We start from the raw sequence: 25,702 nt of genomic DNA, 5'->3' as shown, positions 1-25,702 counted from the left end.
AGATTACTGACTCGAGAAGACAACATGATGATTATAGACGACAACGATATTCACCGACAACGCAAAAATCCCTTGTGAAAATACTTTGTAGAAAAATAAATGAAGCTGTAAATTACTTGGATGAACTTATAAATCGGGGAGCCAATTATATCGACTAAAAGAGTTAAATATGTAGAAGTCTTTAAAATGCACCTTACACTTCTATAAAGAGATCATAGTCGTAGGACAATTTTAACATAAATATGTATTAAAACATTTTGTTGACAAAATTATCAGCCCACATTATTATGGTTTCATAATACTTTAAATAGATCCATACTGTATGGTTACTTGCTAATTTAACATTAAGTATAGTATTTGAATATTAAATAACTGCAAAGATCACGTCTACCTAGCAATGTACAAATTGCAGAACATTCCCAAAAAGCGGAAACGTTCTCGAGAATGTTCTGAGAACATTCCTGCAACATGGAAATTATTGTTTAAATAAGAGAATATACTTGAAATAAAGTTTAGATAGGCATAACTTAAAACTAAATGTTATTATGCATATATTATTGTCTATTACAGTTAGCTATTTTGTTGATGTGATAAGTTTACCAATAAATTGCTTAAATTCTCACTGTATTTCAGAGAACATTTCGAATTTCGACAATTTTTTCCAAAAAAAATTTTGTTTTTCATTAGAATCTAGAGGCCTCTATCTCTCGCCATGCCAAATCTCAGCGCGCTCGGACCAACTTGAAAAAATAAAAATTAAAAGTCGGCCATTTTGATTTTTTTTAATGCAGTTTGTTTTGTCTTGGGGCCCTCTATGACATTTGGTCGTGCACCCCCCACCTATCACGCACCGTTTAAAAGTTGCCATACAAAATAAAAGTAAAGTTCTAAAGCTTATTATACCACACAAGACACATACATACAATGATATTACAACGTGGGATTAATTGTTATTCGAAATGATTATTTATTGATTAGGTATATTTGATTATTGATGAGGAAATGGATATTCCGATGTTATACTATCTACTTCTTTTGTTACTATGCTTTTTTTTGACATTTAGATTATATTCTAGAAATTCTAGACTAGTATTTTTTATACAATCTTTTTAATGTTTGACGATCCTTTTGTGAAATTCTTAGTGTTAAATTTGATATGTATAATAATACAATTTTATTATGGAATAATATTAACATCAACAAATTGCTCTGATAATTAGATTAATTTAATTACGATTCATAAGAGCTTGTTGCTAGGCCTACATGAATAAAGTATATTTTGATTGATTAATTGATAGATTGTCACCAGTTTTCCCGCAATTGCAGCATTTTTCCAAAAAAAAATTTTTCATAGGTATCTAGGGGACTCCGAGATTCCGTGACCAAAATTTCAGCGCGCTAGGACAAAATTAAAAAAGTTAAAAAAAAAAGTCGGCCATATTGAAAAAAAATGGCGGCGTCAAAAACTGTCCCTCTATGACATTTGGTCGAGCACCCCCCACCTAAGTCTGACCGTTTGGCCGGGCCGTCATACATTTTTCTGACCGAAAGCGGACGACCAAAAGTCGGAATTTTCTGGGGGTAAGGACTACACCTAAACTATCGTGAATATTCATGGTATAAACTACGATAAATAAATAAATTCTCGTTCTCGAGAACATTCTCAGAAGTTACCGAGAAATTCTCATGTGGAAAGTTTCGCAACTTTGGAAAGTTCTCGTGCGTGCATTGCTACGTCTACCACATGCATCTACGATACTTAGATGCATCTATCTCGTAGATAGTAAGGTTAGTATATCGACCAAATGGGTGCCCTGGGTGCCGTGGGGCGTCGGCAGGGCAGGCTCAGATGGATGTAACTTGTGACCTGGACACCTTCCATACGTAACAACTGACCGGGGGAAGGGAAGCACTAACCCGGGGAAGAGACATTCAAATCGGTTCGTAAAAAACATTTAAGCGTCTAGATATATAAATGTCTCCTAAAATTAGACTTAATTTAGAATTATTATATCATGGTATAAATAAAATAGTGACATAGTAATAAATGGTTCAGTTTAATGGTACTTTGGTGTTTTAACAGTTTCCTAAGTTTTTTCAGTAAGCTGAGATGTTGATAACTCGGATAAATAATTATCATATTTACAACCAGTCAGTAACTTATAAGGTTACGTGATTAGGGTATTTGACAATTTAAACGAGCAATTCTTGTTTATTTACCTATACATATATTTCGGCGATCTCTCGAAACAGCTCTAACGATTTCAATGAAATTGGCTATATGGGGGTTTTCTGCGGCGATAAGATAAATCGATCTAGCTAGGTCTTGTCTCTGGGAAAACGCGCATTTTTGAGTTATTATATGGTTTCCGAGCAAAGCTCGGTCTCCCAGATTTTATATACTTATGTCTACTGCTTTCCATTGTCTTAAAGTTCTTTCTATTGTCTATACAGGGTGGCCCATTTAAATCGGTCAGTATGGGAAAATCTGAAACTATAAGACATACCTACGACGATCTCTTCTTAGGAACCATGTCATCGAATTTAGTAACATTCATACATTTAAAAAAATGTGTAGGTATTCAGCTCGGGAATCGTAATATTTTTTTATTATCGGATACTAACAAAATGGCAATAGCCAAAAGGGGTTAAATTACCTATTTAAGCCAATAGCCATATTTAAATACATAATTTGACCCCTTTTAAAACCCGTTAGGGGTTGAATTTCCCAAAATCGCTTCTTATCTCTTGTAGGGCAAACCTTGGCTTATCGGTGATACTTGGTAATTCGGTGATAATGCATTGTTAAATTACGCTGAGCTTACAATGCTGAAATGTAAGCAATTAAATCGCTGCCAACCCGATTGCAAGCATCAAAACTAACAGCTGCCAACGATTTTATAGCTCGCATTTCCTCATGGTGAGAACTGTGTAAGATTATAACGGAGTATCACCGAATTACCAAGTATCACCGATAAGCCAAGGCTTGCCCTACACTTTAAAAACGCAACCTGGTGTGCAAATTTCAACTTTCTGTCTTTTGTAGTTTGAGCTCGTTGATGAATCATTCAGTCAGTCAGTCAGGGCACGTGCATTTATATATACCTATAGATTATATATATACAAACATGGTAAGTTAAATATACTTAAGTAATTTAGTCATTTTTCTTACTTTTTAACGCATTACATCACATCAATTTTATCGCCACCGTTGCTCCGCTTATGCCTTGTCATAACGCTATATCCTATATCACTTATTTCCGTATCGCTTTGAATGTCACTCGCTGCAGCCTTGCCAATCCTCCCCACAAACGTCGGTGAAAGGCAGCAGCGGGGCGCAGACCGTGCTCGACCCCGGCGCTGGCACAACGCGCACGCGCGCGGAATAACACGATTCTTTTTTTAAATTAACGTTTTTGTGTGTGTGTGAAATGCTGTGTGTATAGTTTGCAACATGCTGGTGCTTTGCGTTGTTTGGTGCGTGCTTGCACCGATTCTAGCACAAGGTGGGTCCATAATATTTCACTTCACAACTTTTGTCTGGGAAGTACGCGGTCAAAAGTTGAGACATTGTCGCGTTATGAAAGTTGGAAATCATTTCTGCACTTTGTTTTTTGCTATTAAGTTTAGTATTTACATAGTTTCACTTTGAACTGGAAGTAACTCGCATGTAAACTAAACTTAAGGCGGAATGTGGTTCGTAACATTTTAATATTTAATTTTCCATCGGGCGAAGTATGCTGTTGTGTAACCATTTACTATATTGTTGTTTCTAAATAAATTCCTTCCACCTCGAATCGAAAATATGTACCACTAAACGACCTGGGAATACCACGCCTTAATGCGTGCGATATGTCGTGTAAACCGGGCGCTTGGAAACTTATAACATACTGGCAACTCAGTAGGCACGCTTGAAGTTTAATTGCCAAACAATTACACATAGGTATTACTAAAAATATACGTTGTACACATTTATTTTATAATCGGTACCGGTACTACATTATTTTATAATCGGTACCGGTACTACATTATTTTATAATCGGTACCGGTACTACATTAAATATCAAAAGCAGCACTCCTGAGTTTGATTATGTTTATTTACCTATTTATTTAAGCTTTATTGCACAAAGACACCTCGTATAAAAGGCGAACATAATGCCGTAAGGCATAAAGCATTCTCTACCAGTCAAAAAATCTTTACGCAAATTAAAATATAATTTTCCTATCAATTTGTATTTATTTTCTCATAAGAGCAACATTTGTGCTTAAATATGTAAATTATGTCTATACATGTTCTATCAAAGTTACATGTACCTACTCTACTCGTAGAGATCAACCTATTAAGGGGCCCACTGATTAACAGTCCGCCGGACGGTATCGGCCTGTCAGTTGTTTGGAACTGTCAAAATTTTGCGGCGGACTGTTAATATGCGTAGTGTGTAACTACCGTAGTACAGTCACCAGCAATAATATGTTACTCTTTGAAGGCTGCAAAAATATGTGACACGCTCTTATGGCTCTATACAAATAAGTTCGTGTCAGATATTTTAGCGGCCTTCGTTGTGTAACATATTATTGCAGGTGACTGTACCTACACGACACCGGGTCGGAATATCGACCTAGTACATGTCTGGGGTGCAGAACAAAGCTTTTAGCCCGGGATCAAAAAGCTACATATAATAGCAATAAGATATTTGTATGTATTTTAATATTTATCCTGTCTATTATACCAGAATAGATAACGTAAAACCACCCTATATTCCAGTACAGGTACCTGCAATAATATACTCTTCGAAGGCCGCAAAAATATGTGACACATTCTTATGGCTCTACAAAGTACAAATAAGATCGTGTCAGATATTATTGCGGCCTTTGCTGTGTAATGTGTAACATATTATGGCAGGTGACTGTACTATAGTTCACTTTTTGGTTTTAACTGGATCTTTTCTCTCATTTATTAAAATATTTAGTCACGACATAATAATTACAGCTAAACGAAGATATTCAAAGCTATTTTAATTGGCAGATTTTGGGACTATAGTTGGGTGGATATACAGCGCCATACCAGAGTTATTTGGAGTCTAAGTAACCTACCTATGAGAAAACATGTATTCTTACAAGCTAGGTAAGTCAGTCATACTGATATGTGACTCATATTGTTACGTAGTTTATATACCTACATATGGACAGAAAAAGTGTTAACATGAATAATATTGTTTAAATTGAATGCGAAAGTTTATAGATTGCAATTGCGAATTTTATGTTTTGATTAAGTTTGTATTTTAAGTCCTGAGAAATACCTACCTATTTCTTAAGCTCATATAAACAATACACCGGTTCCACCTCTTCCGTTACGTTTTTTGAAAATTTAAAATACATATAATATAAGAATTGATATAAGCCACTACCGTTTTATATTCAATTAAGTAGGTATCCCATGCAAATTTCACGGCAGACTATTTGATTCAGTTTACCGGTTAGATTGAGCTGACAAACCAAAGTTATGAAACTTGTAGTTGTGTCGTGTCTAGTAAAAATGATTTTTATAACAGGTCATTTCTTATACGGATATGGAATTAAATGATATAAATTAAATATAGGTACATATTGCCTACTGCCTAGTGCCTACATAATAGACGGTGCAGGCCGGGGTTTAGGCAGACCGAAAAGGAGATGGCGGGACGACTTGGACGCATTCTACCGCAAATGGTGGGAAAATGCCGATGACAGGGTCGAGTGGAGAAAACGAGGGGAGGCCTTAGCCCAGCAGTGGGACACCAAAGCAGGCTAATAAAAAAAATTGCCTACTGGCAAAAACACCATTTTAATTGCTTTCTTTTACGTAATTCTCTGTTAGTTATAGGATGTATTGTTTCAAGCCTTATTTGTCTGACTTGAAATAAAAAAAATATGCATTCGTATTTTCACTCGGTAGGTAAAAGTGATAGCATTGGTTTTAAATTATGTATTATTTTTATGCTAATGCAATTTGCCATGAAAGCGTGTTCTCGACATTTTATTAAATAAAAAAGTAGGCACCTACAAATTATTGATTTAACAATAATTAGGTACCATTTTTCATGAATATAATATCATTATTAATTTATCATCTACCGCACAGCGTCGCGCAGCATTGTATTTATATCGGAGCATTGTTAATAATGGCGTAAGCGCCATCGACAGTAAGGTCCCTTTTCATAGGTAACGTCACATATAGAGTCAGCTTTGGGAACCACTGCTTTAGATACTATTATTATCGTTTCTTGTTTAGTTTGTCACGCGTAATTGGGGTCGTTAAGTCTGATCTATTATCTAAGTACCTAGTTTGGTTAGTTTGGAAATTTGTTAAAACCTGATTGTGATTTAGGCTAGGTATTGCACTAATTAGGCACTACTTATTAGGTAGCTAATAAAAATATAACTTGATGATTTTTTAAATTATAATCCTTAGCTTTTTCAGTGGGGTAAACAGTGCGATTTTAGGTACATATGTAATTATAGGTAAACTACCTAAAGGGGCCCACTGATTAACAGTCCGCCGGACGGTATCGGTCTGTCAGTTAGAACAAAATTTTGACAGTGCCGAACAACTGACAGGCCGATACCGTCCGCGGGACGGTTAATCAGTGGGCCCCTTAAGAAAATAAATATAGGTAGGTAGGTAACCCAACTATGTATACTCGTTTTGTGATATCTATGTATAAGATCAAAGCATGACAACGTACAATAGGTCTGTTGCAAGTAACAAAGAATCATGGAAATAATGGTTTCAAAGAAACATATATGTTAATATGATTCTAAAAAATGGCCCAATCTCAGTATAAACTGAAGGATTATTAAGATATTCAATAAAATAAAAGTGCAAAATTCTCCAATCGGCCATTATTACTGAAACGCCAATCAGAAGCGTTCCAAACAGTGACGTCATCAATCCATAACATATTTCTTAGAGCAACATAGACAACCTCATTGACCGAAATCTATACGTCCTCACCAAAGAGTTCGAAAGGTGCAAAAAAAATATTATTTCGCCACTAAACATTTATTACGTCCAATAAATATTATTACACGATATAAAATAGATATCTATTTGTTATTATTTAAATAAAATGCTAAATAATACGATATTTCAACAACAAACTTTTTTAATTATTTGGCTGAATGGAACTATCATTGCCATATTGGCTGTCGTAATTAGAAAAAATGAAAAATTAAAAAGTAAAACCGGCGCTCGGTGATTTTCACTCAAAATTTACATGTATCTAAATAATTCATCTTAAACTGCAACCGTGTGAGAGTTTTTGTGTAAAATGAGTTATTGTGATAAATTGTTGTAATGTATTTATCATCCCTAATCGTAATATATGGTGCTGAATTAACAATATCATTCGGATTCAATGGGAAATTCGTAACTGTAAGTATGTAAACAATGTCTACCACCCTACCACCAACTAAATGATGACGTCACAAATGGCATGCGAGGCGTTTTCGCCCGAAGTTTAAACTAGCTATAATAAAATGCAATTATCTATGTTAAATCTTATGAGTATAGCTGAAATATTGTGTTTTTCGGAACCAATACAAGTGTACCGACAATAATAAAAGGGATTTCAAAATTTGTCATCAGGCCTATTGTCAACACGGTTAAATGAGCATTTGTGAACTCTATTGCAACGTCATAAGGCCTACAATGGTCAGTTAAGGGCATTGCTGTTACTCGACCCTTATATGACCACACTTTAAATTCCCTTACCGCCCACAATCAGAACGGTTTCAACGTTTTGAGGGGCTAACAAAGATCTTAATAAAAGCGGCCACATGCGAGTCGGACTCGCGCACGAAGGGTTCCGTACCATTACACAAAAAACGGCAAAAAAATTACGATTTTTGTATGGGAGCCCCACTTAAATATTAATTTTATTCTGTTTTGAGTATTTGTTGTTATAGCGACAACAAACATATTATCTATCATCTGTGAGAACTTCATAGCTATCATGGTTCATGAGAATAATAATAATACAGCCTAGTGACGGATAGACAGGCAGACAGACAGACAGATAGATAGACAGACAGACAGACAACGGAGTCTTAGTAATAGGGTCCTACTCCCGTTTTTACCCTTCGGGTACAGAACCCTAAAAAGCAATAAGATTTTGAAACATGTTTACAAATCGCATTTTATTGTCGAGTGTGCCTTAAGAGTTACACGAACCCGCCGCCAATAAGCCGCTTCCATACAAACGAAATTAGGTACACTCTCATTTTAAAACGACATGGTAAACTTTGGTATTGAACATTTAAGGGGCCCACTGATTAACAGTCCGCCGGACGGTATCAGCCTGTCAGTTAGAACAAAATTTTGACAGTTCCGAACAACTGACAGGCCGATACCGTCCGGCGGACTGTTAATCAGTGGGCCCCTTTACGTAACATATACGTATATGTATAAAATATATGTAAAAAAATTTCGAGAGCCGACTGCGCTGGTTAGGCCACGTGATGCGAAGAGACGACCACCACATGACTAAGAGAGCCTTAAATGACATATATTCCCGAAAGTAGAAGGGGCAGAGGCCGCCCCCCTACGACATGGATAAGCACGGTGTGGAAAGATTTGAGGACGATAGTCGCAAGCCCTGACATGACGCAAAATAGAGAAGAATGGCGCAAAATGATACGGAGAGCCGACCCCAAACCCTAGGCTAGGATGGGATAAAGGGGATGATACATATATGTATAACATACAAGTATATCTATGTCGGGTATGTACTGGAGGTAGTTTTCGTTCCTACAAATTGTTATAGGTACATACAAATCAAGTAAAGCTACTACAAGTGTGTATATACAACGTCCACTCGCCCAAAATTTATGACAAATGTTATGTTCATTAGAGTGTTCGGAAAGAGAAGAGTCGTGATATGTATTGGGCCCCACGTTAATTCCACGACTCTTCTCTTTCCGCACACGGCTATAACCGCGAATATCCAAGTTCGTCAATTGCGGGCATTTTTCTCCGTCGCTCTAATTACGTCTTAATGAGAGTAAAACAAAAACTTCCCCGCAATTTGCGAATTTCGGTTTTCGCGGTAGGCCCCCAGAGGTCCAGACTACAGAATGGTCTTTTCAAATGAGAGCTTTAGTTTGATTTTATAACGTAGCCAGGTTAGTGTGACTAAAGTATTTTACAGACAAGTGTAAAAACATACTGGCGGGCACAACTAGTATTAAATATTATCAAACTGCACAACGGGACTTAATCGCGTATTTAAGTTTTAAGATTTACCTCCGACGTTATATTAGTATTAAATACCTAATGAAATACATTTCGACCCGTGAAAATCTGACGTTTTTGCACACTTTAACACGTGAAACTCGGAGCAGTTAGCTTAAACCACAGACAAGACATCCTCCAGACTGAGCATAGTAGCTCTACCCCCTCTGCCACAAATACGAGTTTTCGAGACATTTTCGAGTCGAAAGTGTCTTTGTGTGAGGTCCATGTCTTTGAACGGACCAATCACGGCACGGGAACTCGCTCACCTCGTCCCCCGCACCCCCGTATTTTTGGCAGCATCGGTTTCATGAAATAATTGTTCTAAACTCCGTCTAGAGGATTCCTAGTCTAATATGACTTAAACGGACTCTAGATCCCATGAAAAAGTAAAAGAAAGCCTTGTAGGAAAGCTAACAATAAAACTTAATTGGACTAACAATAATTAACATGGCATTATCAGAAGCACTACCACCAGTTTTAACATTGACATATTCACTCACGTTTAAGTAACTTACTTTCTATGCATCTCGCTCGTACTCGCATATTAGTGCAAGCGAGATGTATAGAAAGTAATTTACGTAGACGCGAGTTAATCTGTCAATGTCAAAACTGGTGGTAGCCGTACTGATTATCCCAAGTTTCATAACAATAGCAATGTTTCACTTTCGATTGAAAATATCGAACGATCTCCGCTGAATCGCGACATTGCGTGCGCCGGCGGCGCGGCGTTGCGAACGCGCGGGCGAGGCGCGGACACGGGGAACCAGGGGGCCTAGCCAAAACGCATTTCGAAAAAAGATATCGCTAACGAATCGATAAAAAATGTATGGGAATGACAGGTACCGTAGATGAGTCTGTCGAAAAATATTAACGAATACAAAAATGTTAGCCAAGTTGCAATGTTGTAACGAAACGCAAAACTTTCGTTACCGGGATTCGACATCTGTCATACATTGTCTAGCCAAGTGACACTTTTGACAAGCGTTATCGCCTCCTAGGTGTCGATACGTAGCGCGAGCTATCCCCTTGCAGATAACTTACCGAAGCACAAGAAAATACCGAATAATAGTGTTTGTAAATTAGAATTTGTAATAAAAAGCATACTTCAACATTATTGTGGGCGGCGAACAACGCGGAAGTGTCGCTTAGACGCAGGCGCCGTCTGAAAAATCGCCTCTATTGAAACTGCTTAGGAAAGGACTGCCCTTAGCTGGTGATCTTATCATGTATGCTACGATCAAAGGATTGTGGGCCGTACGCAGCATTTCACCCAAAGGATCCAATGTGACCGAGGCGCTGAATATCTACCTATCTATAGTGACAGTGTCATGGAAAAATGGATTATGCACCCACAAATGCAACACGAAACAATGTCCCTACAAAGGTAAGAGTGAGTCAATAACTTATCCCTACTATACCTACTAATAAGTATATAAAATATGTTATTAATGCTAAAATAACTAATGTGTTCCTGTTACGTCATCAAATATAAACCGATGAACGGTGTAGATTAAATTTGGTACCCATATGCGCAATGGCAAGCACTTGTTTTTCAATAGGAAAGTGAATTGAATGTGTAAAGGCAAAGGTATATAGGTAAAGGCTTTACAAATATAGATAAAGACTCGGGAACAAAAGTTCTTCACACAAATAAATGCCCTTCCCGGGAAGCAAAACCATCACCTTCATAGGCAAGGTCACTAACAACTAGCAATATTGTAGTGTCATCCCATTTTCTTAAATTGATTTGAAAGGGATGAGACTACAGTGTTGCTACTTTTTAATTTCTACAATTTCTAGTCGGACTCTACAGTAAGCTCAAGAAGACTTGTGTTGTGGGTACTTAGGGTACTTAGATAACTATATATAGATGGTCAAACCAATTTGTCAGTCAGTAAGAACCAGGAAAACTATACTCATACTTATCTTTTGGGTGCTAGTACTGGTATATGACAAAGCTAGTATGATTCTCTCTGTCTTTGTTTGAAATGAGACAGTCCTTTGACAAACTATACTTAAATACATAGACAACACCCATGACTCAGGTACAAAATATCTGTGCTCATTACACAAACAAATTTCCTTACCGAGGATTCAAACTCAGGATTATCAGCTTAACCGGCAGGGTCACTAGTCACTACCAACTAGGCCAGAGGGGCTGTTGTCATACATATACATTATCAACCATATTAATGAAACTTTTTCATATTATGAAACATTGTATATGACTTCTTTTGGCAGGCGCAGATACAGTCAGCTGCAGAGAAAAGGTCCCACCCCTGCATACAAACTTCTATGTAGTGGTGGTACCTTTTCTCTGCAGCTGACTGTACCTACACACTATATAAAAATAATCATAACATGTACTTACACAAAACATTTAGTTTTTTTTTTGTCATATGACTGGTAGAGAATAAGTATTATAACCAAATGTTACAGAGTTTGTTGAAAAACTAAGCATTCATTTTGTTTCAGGTGACTTGGATATTCATTGCAGCCTTGGCATATGAACCAATACTTTATGGTGCTCCAAAGTCAGGGTCAAGGGAAGAAACTATGTCACATGTACAACCACAAAAATATATTGAGTGTTGTTTTACTATTTTAATACACTGTACATAATATATGTACAAACAAGAAAAGAATGCTTGGCTACTGATTTCATGCTGCTGGCAAAAAATACCTGCTGCATCTTTCATTAATAGATTTTCAATAAAATAAATTAACTTTTTAACCCAATCATTGTGTCATTTATTTATGGTGGTTACCACCTTAACTTTTGGTATGCTTAGGAGCAGATCTGCTCCCATGTACTTACCTATATTCAACTTTAAAAAATGCATTAATTTTTAAAAGTTGTCTTTGTAAAACGACCGGTCTGGCCTAGTGAGTAGTGACCCTGCCTGCTAAGCCGATGGTCCTGGGTTCGAATCCCAGTAAGGGCATTTATTTGTGATTGGTTAGTTTGGGGCTAGGTTGATCTGTGTAAGATGTCCCCAATACTTATTTATTTTATTTTATTCAATTATGATTGATATATAAATTACAAATTTTTGACAGGAGCATACAAAAGGTTAAATATGAACAGCCAGTAGCTTAGCGGGTGAGATTACCTTCCCAAATTTCCATTGACTATAAATAATAAAGATGTGTTTAATTCATTTTTAACGCCTCACTCACTTAGGTATTTCTATTACTGAGTAAACAAAAATCAAAGACAGGTAGGTAATAAAAAAATAATATTAAGTAACAATATGATTTATTAGTTTTGGTTTCACAGGCAGCTTTTATCTTATCTAATGCATCTTCTTAGTCGGCGTCTTCATTGCTGAAGGTCGTGTCTAGTTTGAAGAGTTTCCTGCGCGATGTACCATGCTTTTCCAAGTGTTCCTGTCCTCGGCGATCTTAATAGATAAATCTAATGCATAACATCTATGTATTCAATGTCCGCTTGACTTTTGTTAATTTCGAAAATGTTTGAAGTCTATGAAGTAAATGAATTCACTGAGGTTACACTGATTCGGGCAAACCTGTCCACAATTTCACTTCACGGTTTGAATCAATACTAACGTTTAAAGTATTGTCTCTTCTGGTCAAGTAAGCCAGCAGTGCACGTCCTTAGCACTGGTAACTGCCATGAAGGCGTCATTGCAGCGGCAGCTCTGACTGTACGTGCCAACTTGGCGAGGACTTCTCAGCGTGGAAGAAGAGCCCGCGGAGCCGCTCTTGCCCGCTCTGGCTGCGTCGCCGCCTTGGTTGGGGCTGCGGGGACGACGGCTGTCTGAAATTGTTAAACTTTAGGTCAAAATTATATGCAATTAACAACGCACTCTTCAAATATTACACTATATAGAGTTATTTTATCACGAAATTGTGATAAACTAAGTTAAACAAATACCAACATATTTAATTTGCTTACCGATAAAACAATTATTTTCTCCAAAAATAGATTCGCTGTTCACTTGACACTCTTGACAGCTGACAGATAATGTTTCTTGACGGTTTTGAACGAGAACCACAGACAAAAATTAATTTTTACCGACTTGGCGCATAGAATGAGCGAAAACTAAAAAGATTGCCTCTTGGCTAGGTTATTATAAACATTATCGACCAGTCGCTCGCGAACGTAGAGATCGAATCGATAAGGAGCGAATGTAATTTGGCTACGGGCCCAGAGCGCCTACCGCGAACCACGCTCGACGTGTTGCCTCTCTGTCGCGCTTGTAAAGTCGTACGTAAGTGTGACAGGGAGGCAACACGTTGAACGTGGTTCGCGCCGCGGTAGGCCCTCTGTGTACAGGAGGCCAATTTGAACGTACATTTTGACATCAAAATTAAACATAATATCTTAATTATGTCATTTAATTTTGTCCGGGAGACAGAGCTTTGCTCGGAAAACATAAAAACTCAACAATACGCATTTTCCCAGAGATAAGACTTAACTAGATCGATTTTTCGCCCCCGAAAGCCCCCAGCAAATTTTATCGAAATCGTTAGAGCAGTTTCCGAGATCCCCGATATATATATAAATATACAAGAATTGCAAGTTTATAGGTATAAGATTCGCGTTTTACATTTCGCTCGTACATGCTAGGTGTGAGCGAGACTCACGGGCGAATGAGAACAAAATGATATCATGGTTAACATGGCATAATGTGGTTACTTTATTTTATTTTTTATTTAGAAGTTTTATTCAGGCAACGTGACCCATATTACAAATACCTTACAGACTAACATACATATGTATTTTATAAACTTAAAACTAAACACTATTTATTCGACAAAACGGCGTGGCTCCGTTGCATCGGCTGCTCTTGTGTCGGATTCGGCAGTTTGCCCCGGAACCTCCGAAACACGACACCTTTCGGCCAGAAGGTTAAACGACCGCCCATGCTGAATGAACAGTGTTGTGCCCTATTTCGTTTAGAATTCGTTTATAATTTGATAAACTATGTGTACCTATATGTAATTCGACATTAAGAGACCATATACACCTTTAAGTAATTGTAATACGTTAGTTTGAATTGGTAGTTGCAGTTAGTTGTATTTTATAAAATTGTTGATGTATTGTTATTATTTTTGCTTGTATGTAAATTCAATGTTGACGTGTAAAAGTGCCCTTGTGGCCTATTTGCTGAATAAATGTTGGAGTTTTGAGGTTTTTTTTTTTGTTGTTTTGATGTGACATATTTTTTAAGATTTTTAAGAGATTTTTAATAAAAAGACACGTCAAGATTGTTATCTTTTTTTCTAATGCTATAAAAACGAAGAATAGCCTGTAATTTTAGGCATGCTAAATTTTAATCTCACTGTCTAATTAGCAAAAACTACTTCATACATCTTTTTAGTCGTTTTCATTCACAAAGCTATAATTTAGCCGCTCCATGTTTAACATTTCATGACCGTTTTTTTAGGCTTGTAATACATCCGAACAAAAAATTAGAAAAAAATATTTCAATTATTCGTAGGTACGAGTACGAGTAAAAAACAATCGATTCAATTGATTTAATAGAGAATTTTAAGTAAATAATGTGCCAAAGACGTGTAATGAGTTTTCAAAAATTTAAACTTTTCGACATACATTAGCAAAAAACGTTGTATGTATTAAGTAGTTAACTCATCTTATATATTTTGTTGCAATTTGTTTACGGGCATTTTGTTGCCAATTTAGCGCATCAATGTTTTAAGTCAAGGTCGTTGAGTGAAGGATACACCCTTAAACTGGTGTCACACGAGAATTCACCAGCGCTCGCGCACCTATGGGAATACACGGCCTGCTTTCACTTGCGCCTGCGACTGTGTGAGTGTGTGTGTGTGAATGTGTGTGTAAACGTGTGGCACACTGGCCCACTTCGTACCGGTCTTATGGGATACTAGTAAGAAAGAAAGCCTCTAACGTCGCTGTGAAGGGAACAGTTATACGTATATGTACAATCGGAGATACTGAGTATAGTACGCATATAAATAAGTAAGTTAATAGTTCTAAATTGAAATAAAAAAATCGGTGTATTAAATAAATCCTTTATTATCGAAAAATATCCACCATTCATGCCTATTGCCATCTTTCTAGACTTTCTAGAAAAAAAGTACCTATGACATAAATTTCATATATGTACTAGACGGGCCCGCAGCTCCGCTCGCGTAAATGAAATAAAGAGTTTGTCTTATGTTTAGTTAAATACCGACATTATTCTGTATTCAACCCTGCCAGGGTTTATAACTGTGATAAGGATTTCTTATTTGTCAAGTAGGTAGCCGTTATTTGGATAACTTAATTCGAAAATTTCTTATAACGTACGCAGGTATTTATTTAAAACTTGTTTTAACATAAAATTATTACTTATTGTTGTAAGCCTAGTTGCAAAAACGTTCATTAGATTACTTATTTTCCGCTTTAAGCCACGAATATGGACGACCACCACCCATAAATCGCCTTTTCATACAAACGTAGGTAGTCCCCATTTCCCTTTCTGGATCTTAACATTACTACGGCTAAGGTGACGCAACGATCCAAAGGACTCACCTGGCCTCCGATACCAGATCACGTCATGTTTCTTGCGATCTTGCGATAGCTCTCGCCATCGGGCGTCTCCCATTTTGTTGTCCCAAGTACGCTCGTCTCCCATTCTATAACTTTGTATTTTTGGCTCATCTCGGCAGCCCTTTCCCAGGACGAATGACAATGTTTGCCGAAGCCACAAAAATCAATCTGAATAATAATAACTCATAAAGAAATTTAAAACAATAAAGTACAAATTATTAACACGATAATCATACGATAATATTAATTTGATTGATATGTCATAAATGGCATAATTCACTCGTATGGGCTATGAACTAAGGTTAAGGCTGGCAGCACTTTTTATTTTACTTCGTGTAAAAAAACTCAGAAATACCTGTATACCAACATGACAAACATAATTTAGGTTACTTTAACTTACGGATTATTTGGTCTAATCTGTAGCACCGCCAAACGAAAGCAACCGAGAGTTGCCGAGAAATGGTCGAAGTCGTAAAATGAAGATTGTTATGAAAATTTCTTTTCCTTATTGTAAATTAAATACGCATCGAAAGCGATAGTTTTTATGTTCTAGTTTTATTCTCATATGTAGTTAATAGATTTAAACAGTTTTTTCTTATCATACGTGCGTTGTATTCGAGATACGTGTCAAAAACTTTTTTAGAAATTTGTAAGGTGCCATCTCTCTTCTTCGCTCGTTTTTTATCCCGTTCTGGTTTTTCAATTTTATATATATGATAATTTTTGCCGTCCATTCCGTTGCCGTCATAGTCGTCATACAACATAACAAAAAGGTAACAAAGCGGTGGCTTGATATGCGACTAATTTATAATAAATTAAGTACTTAAGTAAAAATGTTACTCATAAATAGTTATTTAATTGTTTTAGGCCCGTTATTTTGTGCCAAAGCTAAGTGTCCACTTTATTTATTAACCGCCTGAGCTAATAGGTAAGGTAGATCGTAAACCTAGTACAGTCACATCAAATAGATAGGGACGGTCAAAGGGTGGTCAAAGGACTTATTTGTATGGTAACAATGGTGTGTTACGATTTATTTGGCTGCTTTGGTTGTCACTAATATCTATTAGATGCTGACTTTACTTACCTTCTAACCTCGAAACAAAAAAGTATAGAGATGCCACGAATATTCGGCAACTATTCGGTATTCGGCCTATTCGGCCACTTTGCCGAATAATCGGTATTCGACAAAGAAATATTCGGTATTCGGCCGAATGTTGCCTACTATTCGGCCGAATACCGAATATCTGATGCACCTACCTAAAATGAAAAATTACACAAAAAAAATAACCAAAAACAAGGTATATTTAATATTTAAAATGTATTCTTGGAAAGTAGTTAAATACGAGGGCACGTTTTTGAGCATTCGATGATTACAAAATATTTTATTTATATCATGAGTGAGTGAGTCTGATTTGATTGACTCTAACTAAATTAATTAATTATGTTCAACATAAAAATATGTCTTAGCAAACGTTGGCGAACAGTTTTCATAATAATTGTGACTCAAAATGTTCGCATGTCATGCCGAACATTCGGTATTCGGCCGAGAGAGGGCCGATTATTCGGTATTCGGCCAAATTCACTATTCGGGGCATCTCTAAAAAAACCCTTCCCAAATAAAAAAATAAGACGTGGAAAGGTCCATTTAGTCAAAACTACACTTTAACCTTAAGGCTATTTATATAGGGTATTGCGTTATAAAAGGCGCATTATACCAATTTTGGAATAGAACGTTTACACGAGGCGGTCAATCTCGCCGGCCATTTTGTAATGTTGCAAATGTCAAAACTGTTTCGTAAACCTACGCCATTTTGATCGTAGATCGTAGGTCGATGCACTTATCTAAATTTTAAAGGTAGTGTTGTTTATTTATGTTTATGTATAAGTATTCTAAGCTATTTTACTAATTAGGTATAAGGTAAAAAACTAGATACTTTTATCCGACGTAAAAAAGGAGGAGGTTTGTAATTCGTCGGAATCTTTTATTTAATAAATTGATTTTGTACATTTTTGCTGCGTATTTCCCTTCAAAGCGAGTCAGTTACATTTATTTAAAACACAATGTCAAAAATTATACACTTAATAATAAATACATACCAAAAAACTAAGAAATATGTTTGTCCTGTGAATTCGATACCTACCATTATAATAGGTAGGTACCTACATGATATTCAGAGCGTTATACATGTTATAATTTAATATTATTTGTATTTTTATCTGACACGCTATATTACGTATTTTTTCAACGTTCACTTGTTATTACGAAATATGATATCAGTCGTTATATGTGTATAAGTATACAGTATAAGTACAATAATAACGCAATATTTTTCGTTAGTATGGATAATTAATCTTCTTAATTACTTAACCACTTAGAACATTTAAAAATAATACTAAACAATCATGCAATACGAATGAAGCAAAGGTCTCAATTTTTCCAAATAACCAATCGTTTAAATTAAGATAAATAAAAACATACTAGAGGCGTGTTCAGATATTTGTGAGCACCTTGGCCGCTCCGATACATCTAATGGCGACTGTACAACAATTTCCAATACCAGTCGTAAGTTTACTTTCATTGCAAAGTGCATCTTCTAACACAGATAATAAGATTGATACTTCAACAAGTTTCGTAAAATTCGACCATGTTTGCGACCGCTCTTTGTCAAACCGGTTCGCTATAATGACATCTAAACGATAACCTCCTAATGGTTGACATTAAAAAACAGAATGTATTAGACTCCGACCACGCTTAGTTTACACTGACTTGGCGGTGACAATCTGATAACGCTCTACCTGTACTTATAGTACTAACGGTTGACCAAAATCAGCTGCAAATGGTGATAAAGGTATGAAAATCGGCACGATTAATCTTTAGGCCATTTGAATCAATTTGACCCGTAGCACCAAAAAAAACAAACGGAAAGGAGTTATGACGTCATCTTTTTCTTATATGGAAAAAAAAATGCTCAGAAACCTATCGTGTGTGGTATTAAATGAAAGGGCATTTTGAGCCGGTTCTAAAAAAATATATCACATTATTATATTTCCGTCACTAACATTCAATTAAAATAAAAATATCCTCTCCGTTTGTTTTTTGTTTTGGTGCTACGGGTCAAATTGATTCAAATGGCCTAAAGATTAATCGTGCCGATTTTCATACCTTTAACACCATTTGCAGCTGATTCCCCAATTTCAGGCTGTACCGCTATCACTATTACTTAAACGCTTACGTTCTACCTGTACTTTGTACTTATAGGAACTGCACGCCGACGTTGCAGTTGGCGTGCAGTCGGCGTGCAGTTCCCATACAAATTGCAGTCGGGTTGCAGTCCGTCTTTATCCGCCTTAGAAAGGAGCACTTGTTTTTCTTTTAATTAATTAATTAGTTAGTGGCTGTGTGAGCTGTGTTTCTCGCGCACTATTACTAAGACTCCTCTGTCTGCCTGTCTGCCCGTCTGTCTGTCTGTTTGTCACCAGGCTGTATCCCATGAACCGTGATAGCTGAAATTTTCAGAGATGATGCATTTCTGTTGCCGCTATAACAACAAATTCTAAAAACGGAATAAAATAAATATTAAGTGGGGCTCCCATACAGCAAACGAGATTTTTTTGTAATTTTTTTTGCGTAATGGTACGGAACCCTTCATGCGCGAGTACGACTCGCACTGACGGCCGGTTATTTTTGAACCTGATTACAAAATTTCACTAGAGTTGGTTGAGAAATGATACGTAGGAGAGCATCCGGACTTACGAAAGCATTTTAATCCAAACTGAAATGGAAACCTTCGCTCCACTCAATGACCGAGAGAAATTTGACAATAGGGAATATTAGGCAAAGCTCTGCGTAGGTGGCACCACTAGCACATACAGTAAACAAACCTCATAGACATCATCAATGACGCATCATGCGTCTAGGTCAATCACACATGGCCTACCGTGAAACACGACAATCGAAAGTTCGGTTTCTGCCTCTCTATCGCTCTTGCTTATTCGATCGATATAGAGGCAGATAAAGAAATTTCGAATTTCGTGTTTCGCGGTAGGCCACCTGTAAACAAACCGCCTTGGTGCATCAATGTCATAGTGAAAACTTGTCAAAAATCTGTTTAAGGCCTAGTATGTATTACTCTATAGTTTACTAAACAAATTAGTGCTGCACTCTGGCGGCAGAACATTGCAGTAATACTCCCTATTATTAGGAAATAGATCAATGTCACTTTTGACACTGACAGATTGGTATCGTATCGCTGTGACATCTTATAAGCATTGTTCGTATTGGGCCGATAGGCAGCTGTTTGGTAGCATTGTTTCTCCAAGCCATGATTAAAGGTCTCGATTTAATATGTTACCATTTTAGTATTCCCATTAGTATCAACAAATCGTACTGATTTTGGGGCAAACTCAAACACATTTCAGAACTAGATTGACCTGTGTAAAATTGTCCTATAATATTTATTTATTTTCGAGTAGAAAGTGTATTTGTGTGACGTCCGTGTCATTGAACGGACCAATCACAGCACGGGACCTCGCTCACCTCGTCCCCCGCACCCCCGTATTTTTGGCAGCATCGGTTGCATGAAATAATTGCTCAAAACTCCGTCTAGAGGGTTCCTAGTCTATGCCCTAGTGTAAATTTCATACGATAGCGTAACGGACACGCGTTTTGCGTTAAGTCTTATTTTATATGGGATTTTGAACAGCGCGCCAAGCGGGACGTTTTGGAAACTCATAATCCCATTGAGACTTAACGCAAACGCGTACGTTACGTCACGCTATGAATGAAATGTACACTTACGTCTACCATCCGTTTTTACATTGACATATACGCTCACGTCTACGTAACTTACTTTCTATGCATCTCGCTCGTACTCGCATATTAGTGCAAGCGAGATGTACAGAAAGTAAATTACGTAGACGTGAGCGTTATGTCAATGTCAAAACTGATGGTAGAGGCTCAGAGATACAGAAAAAGGTCACTTCTGTGAACAAAACAATACAAGTTATTACAAATATTTGTCTGGGTACTTACATAATATTATCACGTTACTCTTATTTGGTACTGTAAATGATAGAGTTTAGACCAAGAAAAGTCTGCAGCGATTTTAATAGTCCACGCCTTGCCCACGCAGTGCAAATGTTATTTTAAACGTCAAACTTCTATAAAATTATGACGTATAAATAACACTTGCACTGTGTGGGCTATCAAAATCGCTGCAGACTTCTCTTGGTCTAACTTTATCCCACCTGTAAAGGGGCCCACAGATTACCAGTTCGCCGGACGATATCAGCCTGTCAGTTGTTCGGAGTTATCAAATTTTGCTTTTAACTTAACAGGCCGATATCGTCCGGCGGACTGGTAATCACTGGCCCCTTAAGGGTCCAGAGGGCCTACCGCGAGCCACGTTCGACGTGTTGCCTCTCTGTCGCGCGTGTAAATTCGTACGTAAGTGTGACAGGGAGGCAGCACGTAGAACGTGGTTCGCGGTAGGCCTTCAGTGCTGCAGCGTAAAAAAAAATCTTAACTTTGCGAAGTCTGCAGGAAATACGCGAACTCGAGGCATACAAACAGCAACACTCTTAACTGCCCATCGGTGGACCTTATGCCTTATGTAATAAGGTCTACGAACTGTCAGTTAACACAGTTTGGCGATGGTACAGTCGACGTCAAAGATATGTTTACACTTTTGCACCTTACTCCTATGTAATAAGGCGAAGAATGTAAACATATCTTTGACGTCAACTGTACAATAAAACGTGTATGACCCAATCAATATCTGTATTAAATACAGTGTATTTACATATATGTAATGATAATAATACACAGTCTTCGAAGCCTCCAGAGATCGTGATTGGATTACAGTATTAACATACACCTGTCTGGACATGTACGAGCAAACAATAGGTACGGCTATTTGATTACCTTGACATATTACTTGATTTACATGCTATCTGTTCTCGAAATTGTATTCAGATACTGCTAGCTACCTAGTCACACCAGTACCCTAACCACGAGTTTAATACTGACATATTCGGTAGCAACTACGCAAACTAACCCACAATGCATCTCCCTCGGCCTTGTGCAATCAAGATGCACTGCGTTTGAGTTAACGTAAATATGTAGCAGGTAAATAAGTCCGCGCAAGAGGTTTGACGTACCTATATAATAGGGTATTATACCTACTGTATTTAAAATAAATTATTTTACACCATGCCTGAAATAAAGCACCAGATAATTATTAGAATTAATAGCTTAGAGTTCTCACTCCATATGATTAGATTCAAGCTTAATTAAGTTATTAAGTTTTAAGCAATTTTAAAACTTATGAATCATTAGTTTTACCATACCACCCATACAACTTATTAAGCAACCCACTATATGTATAGAGCACTATAATAAGCTAACATATTTCTCTGATGCCAAAACCTACTCTGTTCCATTTCTTTACTCCTCACTATTATAGCCAAGATAGAGTTACCAACATACGTTACTTACCGGCTCATTGTTATAATAATAAATATTATGACAAAACCACCCACAGAAATTCCAGCACTAAACTGAAAACCAAGTTCAAGATTCCCTATAATTTGGCTCTAAAATGATTCTTACGCGGTTGTACTAAGGATGCTGACATTGAACTGGTGCGCGTGGGTTGGAGATGAGTTAGAGGTTGTACTTAATTAATTGGGTGTTTGTATTGATGCTTACACATATGGAGGCTTTAGAATATGACGGGTGCGTAACGACAATGACATTCCATAGATTAGTTGCTCTAAAGGGGCCCACAGATTACCAGTTCGCCGGACGATATCAGCCTGTCAGTTGTTCGGAGCTGTCAGCTTTTGCTTGATATCGTCCGGCGAACTGGTAATTTGTGGGTCCCTTAAGGACACAAAAACATATTTAAGTATAATAAAAAATACTGATTAGTTATATATTAACCCCCTTATTCATAAAACTTTACGGGCCTGATTTAGTTAAATTATGTTTTATCCCTTTCTTACAAATACATAAGTCAGACAGATAAGGACAGAGGATTATTAGTTAATTGAGGTTTGTAGCGCGTTTATGGATAAGGGGGTAAGTCTATTAACCTCTTGCCTGTGTGATAAGGATCCTGACCGAATTTATAGTGACCTTTTTGCATTTTTTTCTAGAAGGACTTTTTTCTGCTCTATACAGCACAAACGAGGTATGAACCCACGATAGTTGACCATTAGTAAGGTAAACTGGTGCTCGACGCGGTCCCAGTACATGTCATCTTGGAACTTAAGTCATTGTCAATAGAGGTGACAGCAAGGTGTTATCTATTGGGCATTAGCATGTCGAACACTAGTACGTTTACCTTACCATTACACAACATGAAAGATTACGTACTTTTCTACTTACGGTCAAGGAACTTGATTTAAGTACCATTTCGTACCTTGCCACAATGACAATAGTAGGTGAGGAGTCCCTAGCGACTTACATATTGTTTGTGACTGTTGCAAAGTACAAATTTATTGGTAATAAAATTAAATTCTCTTACCGTACATATGTATAACTGGCTGGATGCATGTAATTAATTATGTACCTATATTTTATAAAAAATAAAATCTAACTGTACGATCCCCAATTGTTTTTTACTTTTAGTTTAATATCCACGAGATACTTTTTTAACAAATATATCTCCAAATTTTACTTGAGTAATTTGTGGACCTATGAACATGCAGTTTTTAATAAGATTATTATAAAAATAAAATATATAACAGAGACATCGGCTTGAGTGACACGAGAGTCATTTGGACCTTCACCTGGTACCAAAAACCTGGTACCAAAATATTATTGTTCATACAGCGCATCTCGCTCGCAATAACTCGCGCAACTACGAGCTAGATGTACGGACGAATGATATCAAATTGAAATAAAGCGTTAAGGGGCCCACTGATTAACAGCCCGCCGGACGGTATCGGCCTGTCAGTTGTTCGGAACTGTCAAAATTTTGTTCTAACTGACAGGCCGATACCGTCCGGCGGACTGTTAATCAGTGGGCCCCTTTAGTTGTCTTCACGCTAGCGGCGGCCGGAGGCTGCGGAACGGTACCCCGGCCTACATACGATCCACTTTTACTACGCGTACCTACAGTCAGCAGCAGAAGTTGATAAGCGGGCGAGGTGTTCAAAATTACCTTGACACGCTCTTATTCTCTTAACGAGAAAGTCGCGTCAAGATCATTTTGAACACCTCGCCCGCTTAGCAACTTCTGCCGCTGACTGTACTACGATCGCGGCCCGTTCAAACACATTTGACTACTTCTAAGATACTATAGACTCGTCGTTCTTTGAAGTCTAGTGGGTACTTTGTTTATAACTGATAGACGCCTGTCTTTTTGTATTAAATACTAGATAATGTATTGAGACGATTATTTAAAAAAATACCTCCTAAATGAAATAGATATTTTACAAGTTTTTATATAAACAAGGATCCAGGTTGACATTTCTAATGGAGTTCTTTACAGATGTGCAACTGGCGCAAGTTGAGGAAAACTTCAAATAAGCTGGAAAAGCTATCTGGATCATTTCAGGAAATTTTCACAGGAAAAAAAAAACGGTTTTTATGGAAATGGAAAAATACGATTCGCAATTTTGGAAAATTTTCGACGGCAATACTGATACTACAATTATTGTGACTGTGTATTGGAATGTATATTGCGAATCGTAACTTGATGCATGTACCTATCGTTTTTTTTCCTTGTAAATAAATAAAATGAATATTTAATTTGCGTAGCTCATCACAAAGCCCATCTGAAGAGCAGCATATTGTAACTACGTATTTGAGAGCTTCTCTACTGAATCGATTTAACCGGCACATTCGACGACAAAAGTATATAATTTTAGTTTACATTTTTTGTCTTATTTCGAAGGAGTAAGGTGCACACATGTAAACATCTCTTTCATTGACCGTACCTAAGTAGATAGGTTCTATCGACCTGCATTAAACATTATATATAATACGGCTAAATATAGATGAGTTAGTATTTTGTAGGGGCTAGGTAATGGCTCACGTAAGGTTTCGGAATAAGGGATTTAGTTTTGGATAGATGGCCATCCAGGAAAAATCAGGATCAGGACTTTTAAATAAATAATAAAATATTATTATTAAATATAAATAAATATTATAGGACAATCTTACACTGATTGACCAAGTCCCACAGTAAGCTCAAGAAGGCTTGTGTTGTGGGTACTCAGACAACGATATATATGTATAATATATAAATACGTAGGTTGCCCTGAAAGTTTCGGGAATTGCATACTTAGGAACGTATATTTGACATGTGTTATACCTCTTTGTTACAAGCATAGTCTCATTATTCGAAAACACTGGCCACTTAGAAAAAAAAAACAATGTTCTATTTTCAATTGTTTTTTAAAGTCGTTGAGTCGCTGGTGAAAATGGAGCTGTCCCGCGAAAGTTTTAGAGCAATGATTTATTATGACTTTAAAAGTGGATTAACACAACAACAATGTGGAGACCGATTGACTATTGCTTTTAGTAGTGAAGCACCTTCGAAGACGACAATATACAGGTGGTATTCGGAATTTCAACGTGGCCGTGTGTCTCTTGCGGATGACGTACGTGAGGGTCGACCGAAAACTGCCGTTACCGATCAAAACATCGATGTTGTTCGCCAACTGATAAAAGAAGATAGGCATGTTACATATCGGGAAATTCAGGAGACTTTAGGCATTGGAATGAGTCAGGTACAAGTTATTTTACAGCAAGAGTTGGGCGTGCGGAAATTGTTTTCCCGGTGGATTCCTCACTTGTTATCTGACGACCAGAAAACGGTCCGTGTCAATTGGTGCCACAAAACCCTAAAAAGATTTAATGGAGGAAGCTCAACTGC

The 25,702-nt window shown here is 37.1% G+C and overlaps 1 protein-coding gene and 3 long non-coding RNA genes across 4 annotated transcripts in view; 2 read left to right on the top strand and 2 right to left on the bottom strand.

Annotated features, from left to right (window-relative positions):
• The window catches only part of LOC134804167 (uncharacterized), a 194,915-nt gene extending 173,492 nt beyond the window's left edge, over positions 1 to 21,423 (bottom strand). The window contains exon 1 of the long non-coding RNA XR_010146088.1: positions 21,382 to 21,423. This is a non-coding gene — a long non-coding RNA (uncharacterized LOC134804167). The remainder of the gene's footprint in view (positions 1 to 21,381) is intronic.
• Positions 3,331 to 25,702, top strand: part of LOC134804043 (P-selectin) — a 136,830-nt gene continuing 114,458 nt past the window's right edge. Inside the window, exon 1 of the mRNA XM_063776921.1 lies at positions 3,331 to 3,506. Within this exon, the coding sequence (XP_063632991.1) occupies positions 3,455 to 3,506 (52 nt within the window). The 5' untranslated portion in view covers positions 3,331 to 3,454. The remainder of the gene's footprint in view (positions 3,507 to 25,702) is intronic.
• LOC134804955 (uncharacterized) lies at positions 9,916 to 12,013 on the top strand. The gene is made up of 2 exons (XR_010146213.1): positions 9,916 to 10,658; positions 11,750 to 12,013. It is a non-coding gene; the product is annotated as an uncharacterized LOC134804955 (long non-coding RNA).
• LOC134805279 (uncharacterized) lies at positions 12,517 to 13,169 on the bottom strand. The gene is made up of 2 exons (XR_010146261.1): positions 12,705 to 13,169; positions 12,517 to 12,582 (listed from the first exon to the last, which is right to left on the bottom strand). It is a non-coding gene; the product is annotated as an uncharacterized LOC134805279 (long non-coding RNA).

This window comes from Cydia splendana, chromosome Z (genome assembly GCF_910591565.1).
Source record: "Cydia splendana chromosome Z, ilCydSple1.2, whole genome shotgun sequence".
Taxonomy (NCBI): domain Eukaryota; kingdom Metazoa; phylum Arthropoda; class Insecta; order Lepidoptera; family Tortricidae; genus Cydia; species Cydia splendana.
This window is presented reverse-complemented; position numbering and strand designations above follow the sequence as displayed.